General features: G+C 37.4%; 1 protein-coding gene across 1 annotated transcript in view; it reads left to right on the top strand.

The window, feature by feature from the left end:
- Positions 1-12,527, top strand: part of LOC307179120 (leucine-rich repeat-containing protein 36-like) — a gene marked incomplete at its 5' end in the record, with an annotated part of 35,805 nt that overhangs the window by 3,252 nt on the left and 20,026 nt on the right. The window contains 4 exons of the mRNA XM_079907894.1: positions 4,563-4,795; positions 7,620-7,812; positions 8,605-8,701; positions 11,067-11,155. Coding sequence (XP_079764020.1) covers positions 4,563-4,795; positions 7,620-7,812; positions 8,605-8,701; positions 11,067-11,155 — 612 coding nt within the window. The remainder of the gene's footprint in view (positions 1-4,562; positions 4,796-7,619; positions 7,813-8,604; positions 8,702-11,066; positions 11,156-12,527) is intronic.

The raw sequence follows: 12,527 nt of genomic DNA, 5'->3' as shown, positions 1-12,527 counted from the left end.
ATCCAATTAGTTTTCTAATTTCCCCACTGTCCTATACATTTTTTCTTTTTTTTTAATTTTTGGAATCAGGATCTATGTAAGGTCTATTGCAACTGGTTGATATTTACCTTAAATCTTATTTGATCTACAGGTTCTTCCCATTATTTTTCTTGTATTTTCTATTGTTTTTGAAGAAACTAGTCATGTCCTGAATAATTTCTTACAATCTGGATTTTGCTCACTACATTCCTAGGATGTTTAACATTTACCTCTGTTCCTTGTATTTCCTATGAATTGGTAGTTAGATAAGGCTTGATCACATTCAGGTTTGATTTTTATTTTATTTTTGGCTGCGTTGGGTCTTCATTGCTGTGCACAGGCTTTCTCTAGTTGTGGTGAGGGGAGGCTACTCTTCATTGAGGTGTGCGGGCTTCTCACTGCAGTGGCTTCCCTTGTTGCAGAGCATGGGCTCTGGACACGTGGGCTTCAGTAGTTGCAGCACGCGGGCTCAGTTAGTTGTGGCTCGTGGGCTCTAGAGCACAGGCTCAATAGTTGTGGTGAAAGGGCTTAGTTGCTCCTCGGCATGTGGGATCTTCCAGGACCAGGGATCGAACCCGTGTCCCCTGCACTGGCGGGCGGATTCTTAACCACTGCGCAATCCGGGAAGTCCCTGTTTTTTTGGGTTTTTTTGCAAGACCACTTCATAAGTGATGGTGTATACTTCCATCAGGAAGTATATAACATCTGGTGTTCTTTTTGTGATATTATCAGTCATTGAATATGATTGCCTAGGATCCATTAATTCATTCGGGATTGCAAAATGATAATTTTAAAATTCTTTAGTATTTGTTAGTTGTAATACTTATATAAAAAGATATTTCCTCATGCCAACTATTTGGTTATCCTGAGGCACAGTTTGTATAGGAAAGAAAGGATAAAAGAGTTCCCATATACTCTTCCCCCCATCACACCTCCCCCATATCCCCTCTCAGTTTTCCTATTATTAATATCTTGCATTCACATGGTACATTTGTTATGGTTGTTGAACCAATAATAATACGTTATTAGTAACTAAAGTCGATAGTTTACATTAGGGTTCACTCTTTGTGTTGTACAGTTGTGGGGGTTTTGACAAATGTATAGTCATATGTCCACCATTACAGTATCAACAGAACAGTTTCACTGCCCTAAAAATCCCCAGTGCTCCACCTATTCTTCCATTCCTCACCACTGAACCCCTGGAAACCACTGACCTTTTTCCTGTTGCCTTTTTCAGAATGTCATATGGTTGTAATCATACAGTATGTAACCTCTGGCAACCACTGATTCTTTAAAAAAATTTTTTTTAATCTTTTAATTGAGGTATAATTGACATATAACATTAACTTAGTTTCAGGCATACAGTATAATGGTTTGATGTTTGTATACATTGCAAAATGATCACTGCAGGGGCTTCCCTGGTGGTGCAGTGGTTGAGGGTCCGCCTGCCGATGCAGGGGACACGGGTTCATGCCCCGGTCCGGGAGGATCCCACATGCCACGGAGCGGTTGGGCCCGTGAGCCGTGGCCGCTGAGCCTGCGCGTCCGGAGCCTGTGCTCCACAATGGGAGAGGCCACAACAGTGAGAGGCCCGCGTACCGCAAAAAAAAAAAAAAATCCATTGGTAATCTTGCATTTATTTTTATTTTTTTTAATTTTTGGCTGCGTCGGGTCTTAGTTGCAGCACACAGGATCTTTCCTTGTGGCACACAGGCTTCTCTCTAGTTGCAATGCACAGACTGCAGAGCGTTTGGCCCCTTAGTTTGCGGCACACGGGCTCTCTAGTTGAGGCACACGTGCTCAGTAGTTGTGGCGAGGGCTTAGTTGCCCCGTGGCACGTGGGATCCTAGTTCCCCGACCAGGTATCAAACCCGCGTCCCCTGAATTAGAAGGCGGACTCTTAATCACTGGACCACCAGGGAATTCCCCAGGTAATTTTGCATTTAAACAGATCTTTTACCCGTGTATGATTTTGTAATAACATCAGGCATCCGTCATTTGAAAAATATTAACTCACTGAGTTATGTCTGTCTTCCAAATACTGGCAAATTTCATTTTGTAACATTAAAAAATCATGTTTGTTAGTATCATCACAAATCTCATCAGAGATATCTTTAGGTTTTGGAATCTATCAAGTTTATGATGGCAAATACAAGTTTATCAAAATTCTAATTTCAGCTTGGAAGCTCATATGTTATAATTGACAACAGTTGCTGTCACTTGTTTTCCTGAAGTGACAGCCTCACTTTATTTTCAAGAAAATGTCTGCCAACTATTCAAGTCTGAATAACCATAGTATGTCAGATTTTTCAGGTAAAAATGGTGTTCTAAAAAAAAAAGGGGGGGTGTTAGTTAAGCTGGCATCTCAAAATCCACACAAGTGTTTTCCCTCAAGGCACCCACCATACTTCAGTATTAAGCAGAAGTACTTCATGCGTACTTCCTGTTTGGTCACACAATATAAAAACGACATACTCAAGCGTCAAGATTTACGAAAATTAACCATTTTTATTGCTTTTTCAAGGGCATTCTTAAGAGAAAGTGGCTTTTTTTTTTAACTGCAAGCATACAATGGTGACGAATACAATGACTAAGAATGAAGTTTGATGCCACTGCCTTGACTCATCCTAAGGCCTCAGTAGTTTTTGCTTTTACACCATAAGTGCAAATGTCAACACTGCAAAAAGAGCTATTAATGTTCTAATATTATTATGAAAATAATTTTTAAAAATAGTTTTGATTTTGTGGACCCCTGTACATGTCTCAGGGACCTCCAGGGGTCTAGGGACCATGTTTTGAGAACTGTTATATTTTGTTATGACATCTTTTAGCTTTTGAAATTTGTTTTGAAATACTAAGTTAAAATTTTCATTTGGTTTGTGGATGTATCTTTTTGGAGTGCTTTCATTCTTTAAGGATGCTATTCTGCTCTTTTTTCTTTTTTGTTTAATAACCTCATATAAAATATGACTGTAAACCTTTTCTGTGTCTCTTTGTTAAAGTGCATTACGTTTTCTATACTTTTAGATGGGAAGAGTGGGCCAGAATAGCTTTCCTAGTTTCAAGGTTTTGGAGCTCCCTCTTCTGTTGTGTTCACAAAGTACTAAAAATAGGGCTTTAAGTTTGCGGAGAACTGCCATCTCTGCCTCCCTCCCTGACTTGTATCTGGACCTTCTCTTTCTTTTGAACCTATTGTCTCTATCCCCTTCAATGTGGATTCTACTCCCACTGATTTCTCTCAGGGATGAGGCTTGCCTTGAAAGGGATCTTCAGTTTCATACTTTTTATAGTTTATAGGTCCTAGACTTCTCCAGACTGCTCCAGCACCTTAAGGGCTTATTTCAATGCAATCCCCTGGCAGTCACCTGCAAATGGGATTCTGCAGAAACTCCTTCCAGTTTTGGTTGCTGTTCTCATTTTGGCCCACCACACTTGCCAGTGAGCTCCTATTGGCAGTTTTGAGATTCTCCTCTTTTCAGTGCTGTTAGAAGTCTAGTTGACATATGTGTATGCATGTACATATGTATGTGTGTATATACATATATATATACACATATACCCACATACCTACACACACACACACATATATATTCTTTAAAACACAATCACACACCCAGACACAGAGTCATACTTTTCCCTCACTTAATGTCTTGGAGATCTTTCCATATGAGCATCTACAAATCTACCTCATTCTTTTTAATGACTGCATAACAATAATTAACATGTATATAGCACCATGTGTCAGGCACTATTCTAAGTTTTGTATACATACACATATATATGTATATATCTTTATATACACACATATATATTCATTTAATCACTACAACATCTTGTGAGGTAAGTACTATTATCTCCATTTTACAGATAAGGAAACTGATGCACAGAGAAGTTAAGTGACTTGTATAAGGTCACAGATCTAGTACATTGTCCATTGTATCAATGAACTGCTGCTTAGGCCATCTAGTTCTACTCTTCTCCTGATGGGCTCTTTGACAGTTTTCTTTTTCTCCTTTTCCTCCCTCCCTCCCTCCCTTCCTTCCTCCTAAAACTTTCCTGTGATTGACATCCTTCTGGTCTACATTATATATCCTGGCAAAATGTTGTGAGTATTATCTATAGGGCTAAATCCTTGCAGTGGGATTGCTGAATTTGTTTGTTTTGAGAACTTTTGGAGACTTTTACTACATCCTTCAGGGTAATTAGAGAACTCAAGGGTTCTGTAAAACCAAGGCTTGGCGTCACTGCGTAAGACCATATTGATGCTTTTTTTGCGCGGGCCTCTCACTGTTGTGGCCTCTCCCGTTGCGGAGCACAGGCTCCGGATGCACAGGCTCCGGATGCACAGGCTTCGGATGCACAGGCTCAGCGGCCATGGCTCACGGGCCTAGCTGCTCCGTGGCATGTGGGATCTTCCCGGACCGGGGTACAAACCCATGTCCCCTGCATCGTCAGGCGGACTCTCAACCACTGCGCCACCAGGGAAGCCCCATATTGATGCTTTTAAAAGGATGATCTGATCTTCTTATGAGCCTTGAATGTAGGATCTTTCACAGATGAGATACAGGAGGAAGGAAGGCCTGTTTTCAGTGACTCTGCTCTTTATCCAAGCCGAGATGATAATATATCTACTGATGATCTCTTTTCAGAACTGGTGGAGTCTCTTTCATTGCAGGGATCTTACGCTGGAAAAATCCATTCCATTGGTGATGCCTTCAGAAATTTTAAAAGTCTCCGATCCTTAGATTTATCAAGAAATTTGATCACTAGCCTGAAGGTAAGTTCTACATTCTATGACCAGTCAGTTTATTTTTTTGATGGGAAGAAATAAAAGGTAGATAATATCAGCCTGGGGAATATAGCATCTTCCTTTTAAATGTTTCCAAACTAAATTTTACTTTTCACTGTGAAATTCTTTTATGTTTGACATTTTTTTATTATAAGATATTGGGAAAAAATTCCTTTTATACTGAGAGAAAACTATATTAAACTATCACTGCTTAGGGCAATAGTACAATTTTTAATGTGTGTTAAAAAAATTATGAGGAGCACTGTTAAAAGTACAGATTCTTGGGAATTCCCTGATGGTCCAGCAATTAGGACTCTGCTTTCACTGCTGAGGGCTCAGGTTCAATCCCTGGTCAGGGAACTAAGATTCTACAAGCCATGCGGCATGGCCAAAAAAAAAAAAAAATAATAAATAAATATATAATAATAATAAAAGTACAGAGTCTTAGTCCCTATTCCGAGAGAGACTCTAAGTTAATAAATCTGTGGTGGGTCCAGGGCATTCCCAGGGGATTCTGATGATGTTGGTGCATGGCCTAAGTTGCTACTGTGAGTTTTTTCTAGGAGGGGGAGGAGATGATGGTCTTAAAAACAAAAATTTCCATGCCAGGAGGTGGTGGTGCAGAGGGCAGTTTAGGAAAGTAGGTGGGAGCATGCTCAAGCAGAAAGTGTGAGGATTAGCAACACACAGAAAGAGCTCTACAAATATAAATGCCCACACACACAGAGATGGAAGTTTTATTTTCTTTGCATAGACCCCCAAATGGTATTTCTTCCACTGTTCCCTTTTTGCCCAGCTATGGGGCTGTCTTGATAAAGCCCTTCTGTGCAAGACTGAAGGTGAAAGACAGATTCTATCCAGGATTGGTTAATGATCTGGATTATTCCTCCAGTTTTGCATTTCTTAGGGGAAACTTGTTCAACAATACAAATTAGACCCAATCTCAAGGTCTAAAACTAAGGGCCCCAAAAGAAGAAATCCAAGCTAGATCAAATTTCCAACTAGGATTCTAAAAGCAGAAATTCCAAGTTGAACTAGGTCTTTAGACTCTTTGATAACAGCCCTTTGTATTTGGCCCACAAATTTCAGAAAGTATTAGTACAGAGTTATTTAGGTCTCCTCTTCTCATATGTATTTTTATCTGATTGCTCTTTTCAGACTAAAAAAAATTGAGTGAACATTGCTGTCATTTGCTTTTTTACTCTCTTTTGTTCCATTTCTGTAAATTGGCTGAAAACTGTTGTGAAGATTAATCAAATTAGCACGTGTAATCAAATATTACATATATAAGGCTCCTGTAGTGTTTGGCATATAGGAAGTACTTAATAAACGTTAGTTTTACAAATTTTTTTGCATCTATGATTTATCTGCATGTATTCATCTCTAGCAGTTCTGAATCACTTTGCTTAATTTTCCCAGGGGAGAAATGTTTTGTGTTTAGTTCTAGTGTAGCGTTGGGGAATACATGAATTTATGCCAACTGGGAAACATGAGAGGAGGATAAGAATTGTTTCCTTGACTTTTACAATGAGACATTAAAAGATTACTTGAGCTGGGACATCAGACACATTTAAAGTCAGTCCTAATGGTGTACTGCCCTGAGAGTGAGGCCAAAAGCACTGATAAATATTCCCAACCATTGACCCTTTCACAATGTAGAAGTTAGTGGAACTGAAAAAAGCCAGAAAGAAATGCATCCAACTGTAAACAGTGTTCTATTCAGAAATGTTTTGAATATATCTTTGAGTTTTCTAAACTTCCTGCAATTATAAAAAGGTTAATTTTAAATGAGAGGAGAATGAAAACATTATTTTATAAATACATGATGGAAAATAATTTAACCTTTCTGAAATAACTCTCAATGACAGAGTTCCTTTTATGGTAACCATTTTTACTACTAACAGTATGTGATTATACATATATGTACATGTTTTGAAATATTGTCCTTAAATTTAGTGTTGGGCACAAGCACCTAACTAGCCAAATACATGAAAATTAAACAATTATTTTCAATAGTAAGTTTTAGCAAAGGAGAAAAATTGTGGCTTTTCTTCTCCAGTGTCCCAGTTCTGATTGTACTGTTGCTAGAGAAGTGGGGGGAGGGGGGTGGGGTTGCTAAGTCCACAGAAATAGAACAGAAGAAGGCAGAACATTTCTACCAAGGAGAACTGACTGATTGGAGGATGGGGAGCTTGTAGGGTGGCAGTAACTCTGAAGGGGGAAACAAGGACAAAAGGGGCTCTTGACTGGTCCAGGAGGGAAGACTTGGAGATCGCATTGTTTTGTTTTGCCATATAGTCCATTCACCCTAAAAGTGAGGTCTTGAGATATAAGAACATATACATACACACTTAATTTTTTTCCCTGCCGTTCTCCCCAGAACCATCTTTCTTTTGCCTCCCTCCCTCCCCTTTTAAATTGAGGTGCTCCTGGGGTCAGGAGAGTGGTTATAGCAAGGGTGAGAGAAGTGCAAAAGTGACTTGGCCTGGCTACCACTGAGAAGGATTGGATTTGGAGAGTGATGGGGGGCAACAAAAGTAGAGAACTGACCGCAGATATTTGGATGTCAGAGCTTATAAAGGAGGAAATGTATGATATCTATGAATTATTTAATGTATAGCACATCCAGTGCCCATGGGCTGCAGCATTCTTATTCTCAGGCAAGTAAATGGGAATTTCAACCCTGCCTTTCTCATGGGTGTCTCAGGTAACTGTTTAAGGATGGAAAGTAATAGTTGTAGTTCCATCTTTATCTGTGAGATTCCTAGTGCTTCCCAATGTGCAGTTTCACAATGTAGTCTTTTCCTTGCAGGGCATCCAGTATTTATGTTCACTCCAAGACCTGAATTTATATTATAACAACATTCCTTCCTTAGTGGAGGTGTCCCGCCTACAGCCTTTAACCTTCCTCAAAGAACTAGATTTGAGACTCAATCCGGTTGTCAGGAAAGATACAGATTATAGGCTCTTTGCTGTGTACATGCTACAAACTCTGGAGAAACTGGGTGAGACCCTCCTCCCCTGTTCTTTGCCCCAGAATCTTACTTTAAACCAGCTGCCTCCTAACCTTTTGGATGTTGGCCCAGAGTATGCACTGGCAGGATATATTTGTTTATTAGTCAATATTTATGTAACTCTTTTGTTTTGGCAGGATGTATGACGAGTCCTTTTATTGTTTATTGAATGACAATCTATGACTTTATCAGTTACTTCCAGCTTTAGTTTTCTTTGGTTGATGGTTTCACCACCACTTCCTCCCCAACAAAAAGTTTCCAGGTTGAGATTTATTTTTCCAGGTGCCCCAACTTTGTAACTGAATTAGCAATAGAAAACGAATACAACAACTCTTTGGGGCTTAGTTGTCAAGGAACAATAAATATTCCTTCAAATGAGTTAGTCTGTATTTCTTTATAATTTTATTGTTGAATATACATTTCTTATTGATATAAACTTCTATGTTACATGCCCCTGGGAAAGTTATTATAGAGGAACTAAGAAAAGTCTTTCAGAAATGGTGTAACTTTCAGCCTTAAGACTAGGCCATTTGGATTGTTTGCTGCCCAAGCTGTACTTTGCTGCAGAGGTAGTTACACTTATGTGGCAGTTGTTGCTATGGTGTCCCTGTAGTCTCCCTGAGTTACTAGTGCTCCAGTGACAACATAATAGCATTATTCTGTGACCCATCTCTAACAAAAGATGAGACTGATCTTTAGTTTTTACTCTGTGAATATGCTTTTCTGACCCATAACTGTTTACTCCAAAAAGAAACATGCTCAGACCATGGTTTTTGCCTCTAGATGACCGAGCCATACGAGAAAGTGAGAGAAAGGCTGCCAAGCTGCATTTCAGTCAGTTGGGTAACAATGAAAATTTTCTTTTAGAGGTGGAAAAAAGGTAAGATTTTTTACAAAATTTTTTTTTAGTTTGGTTCTGGACAGAGAATAGTGAATTCCTGCTTAACTTTCTTCATTTTGCAGCAGAAATCTCTACAAGTTGTAAGAAGCCTCAGATCAGAAATGAAAGTATCTATGCAACATTTTGAGATTTATCTGGGGTGAGAATCTGGCCCTCAGTGGAACATTTCTGCTTTCTTGAACTATTGGGTCTTCTTTGGATATAATCGTTGTACATTCTCTAAAGTTGTTGTTCAAAGTTTATAGATAGGGATATTATGGTATTACTTATCATCCCCATAAGTGTATACCAACCCTTTCTTGGTAGAGTTATAAATCAGTACATGGTCTTTTCCCATTGAATTAGGAGGATTACGTTACCATGGGCAGGGTCGTTAGAGATAAATTTGTTAAAGAATGATAAGGGAAGCATTTCTGTACAAAACCAAAAGTAAATGGACTTTTAAGCTCTAAAGTATCTGAATGGTAGATTTTTTTCTATTTCTTATTACCAAAATTCTATCAGAGTAAGGTACCATATTTTCTACCCCAAAACTCATGCTTTTAAAAAAAGTTGCTTTATTATTTTTGAAAAATAGAAGTTTATTATAAACAATTTAAATAATACAGAAGTACAGGGGAAAAAAGTCAAAATCACCCCATATTTTGCTACCGAGTTAACTACTAGTAATGTTTGGTATGCATCCTTCCAGACATCTGTGTACCTATATACACATGTAGATATATCTATTAGTACTTTTTTCTGATGGTAAAAGTAATGTGAGTTTATTGTTGAGAATATGGAAAGTAGAGAAAAAAACAAGGAATAAGCCACTCATAATCCCACTACCCAGAAATTAATACTAATTATATTATGGTAAATATCCTCTTAGTCTTAGGTATATGTGTGTGTGTGTGTGTGTTTTGTGTGTGCATGTTTATATATTATAACAATATATAACATTATATATTATACAATCAATAGGTAAATATAAAATAATAAATATATTACATTTATTTTATAGTAATTTTCTTCCTATACATACCTTTTTTAATTTGATAAAATATGAAAATATCCACACAACATTAAATATTCTTCCCCAGAATGTTTTTTATTTGTTTACTTCTTTATTGTCTTTCCCCTCCACTAGACCATAAGCTCCATGAGAACAAAGACCTTGCTTGTCTTGTTTACTGCAGTATCCCTAGTGCCTAGAACAATGTCTGGCCCATATAAGGTGCTAAGGAGTAATTTGTTGAATGATGAATGAATGAAGTCAGTGCCTGTTGGCCTGGGATCTTGCCTGTTTCCACTGACTTTGCCTGTCTCTGCTCTGATCCATTATATATTTTATAATGTAATCCTCAGAGAGCAGCCTTAGTTCCCTATTTCTTTAAGCTCCCTTTTTTTTAAAGTCAAGTTTATTGAGGTTAATTTACATAGATTAAAATTCACCCTGCTGTAGAAAGAAATGGAATATGTCTTAAAAATTATTTGTATATGTACTTTGTAAATTAATTCCTATTTTATATGCATTGGGGTACCTTGTTTACTATAGATATCCAAAGATGAGTTAATGTATAACTGAATAAACTTACTAGTGAGGCAAATAATTTTCACCACTATATTTCTGTTTAGTTACCTTATAGTGACTGCAAAAACAGAGGTAAAATGTTGCTCAAGTGCCTGGTATTAACATTAATACTTTATAAGCTCTCCAACCTTGGGTGAAGGTTTTTTTTTAAAGCCTTTCTGAGTCCCAGGTCCCCCAACCTATAAAATGGTGATAATAGATTAATAGGAGAGCTTTTATGATTAAATGAAATGGTGGGTGTAAAGTGCCTGGCTTATAGTCTAGGCTGTCTGTACTTACTGTATTTCCCAATCTGTACTTCCCAATCTTACTATACTACATCAACCAAGTGCAAACACTTGCCTTTCTTGTCTCTTTTTCAAACTAATGGCTATAGTTGTCTCCATTATAATTCTTGGTAGAAGAACCTTCTTTTCTGTGTCCTAACTATGAGTTTTTTAATACAAAAGAAAATATTATTATTTTATAATATGAAATACTATTCCCTCAATCACCCAGACCTAAGTTTGTGTCAAGAAAACAGAGTAAGTTCTGAACTTTCTGGCTTTCATGCTTTTAAAGCTGAACTAGAGTGTCTTTCTCTCTCATTATTCCCAATAAAAATATGACTTTTTAAAAAATAGCTTTAACTGAAATATTTGTGAAAATAATATGTTCTAGAGCATTTGAAAAAAGAAATCTGATCACCCTGAAATAATGTTTTCTAAATAGCCTTTACTGGTGCTCTCAGAAGCTTCTTTTGAGTTTTAAATAAATTATTCGATGTGGTAGCTCTAGGGAGAAGACAGTGAAAAACTGTGTAGCAAATGAGAGCACTGCATCAAAAGTCAGCACTGATGTTGATGACAGGATTGAAATTGGTAAGTTTTCCCTTTCTGATCACAAAATGATTAAAACATTAGTTGTTTCTGTTTTCATGGCCAATCTTGAGTAGGATGAAGACGAAATAGTTGAGAAATAACACACACTTGAAGAAAGCACAAGATTTAGTGGCTTGTATTTTTCCTCTTTTCTTTCACTGCCAGAAGGGCCGTATTTACTGAGTAGGCCTAAGCCAAAACCCATCAAAGTGCACAAGCTGTACTCAGTTCAATTTCACTTACATCACTTTATATCATTAAGCCATCCTGAAAATTGCATTACTGATCTCCACAGGATTCATTAACCAGAGACTCAGGACTCATCTGCATCAATGCAGCTCACACCATTAGCCTTCTGGGCTTCTCCACCTTGAACCTTTGCAGCTACAGAATCTCTTGTGTTTGTGCTATATTCTTGGGGATTGTTGCCCGTACACACTATTGGTAATCCAACGTGAATAAAGTGGTTATGCCACATTAATGGTCATGCCACAGGCTAGGAGAAAGCTTTCCATTGGAGAAATTGCATTCAATGTGCCCTTATAGATTAATTTGGTACTCATCAGATGACCTTTTAATTGAGAAAACTTTCTTTTGTATCAAGGCCTCTGTCCCTTTGAAGGGTCTGTTGAATTATATACAAACTCTAAAAATTAATCCTTAAAATCTCAACAATAACTAATAGATTGACTATGCAGTTTAGACATTAAGAGTTTTCAGTTTGTAACATACAATATTTTATTTCCTGACTTCTTATCTATCTATGTAGACATTAATTGACAAGTTATTTTCACAGTATTTCATGGTAAAATAAGCCATAGTGAGGTATGATTTTTATTTTCCTTTCTTGGAAGTCTCAGCACATGTAAGTCATGGACCATGGATTGCTCTACTTCATCTTAAACAGCATTTTTTATATTTCAAAATTGATGAAATTCTATTGTAATAATTTTGGGAAATACTGAAAAGCATGAAGAACAATATTTTAATCACTCAGAACCCTGTCCCCTAAAGAGAATCCCAGTTAATTTGGTATATAGCTTTCTTGGTTTTTTTCTAGGTACAAGCATTTATATATCCATTTCCAGAAAGACAAAGATACACTAAAGCATAATTCGACTGCCTTTATTTGTATGAGCTGAGTTAAATTTCATTTATATCATATTACATCATTAGCACACACAGAGTCCCTCCATGAATTATAACGTTTTAAAGTGCACGGTCTTTACTGAGAACAAACTGCTTTACTAGACACAGGGCCTATTTCTAAAGGTTCTTGGAAGCTCCAGCTGTTGCTGGAATTTTTTTTAACGTAAAATTTATTTTGCCATGTTGAAACGTTAAAGAGCTTTGCTTTCCCCTGAAAATTATG

Source organism: Stenella coeruleoalba (genome assembly GCF_951394435.1).
Source record: "Stenella coeruleoalba genome assembly, chromosome: 20".
Taxonomy (NCBI): domain Eukaryota; kingdom Metazoa; phylum Chordata; class Mammalia; order Artiodactyla; family Delphinidae; genus Stenella; species Stenella coeruleoalba.
Note: the sequence above shows the minus strand (reverse complement) of the source record. Positions and strands in the feature narration are given on the sequence as shown.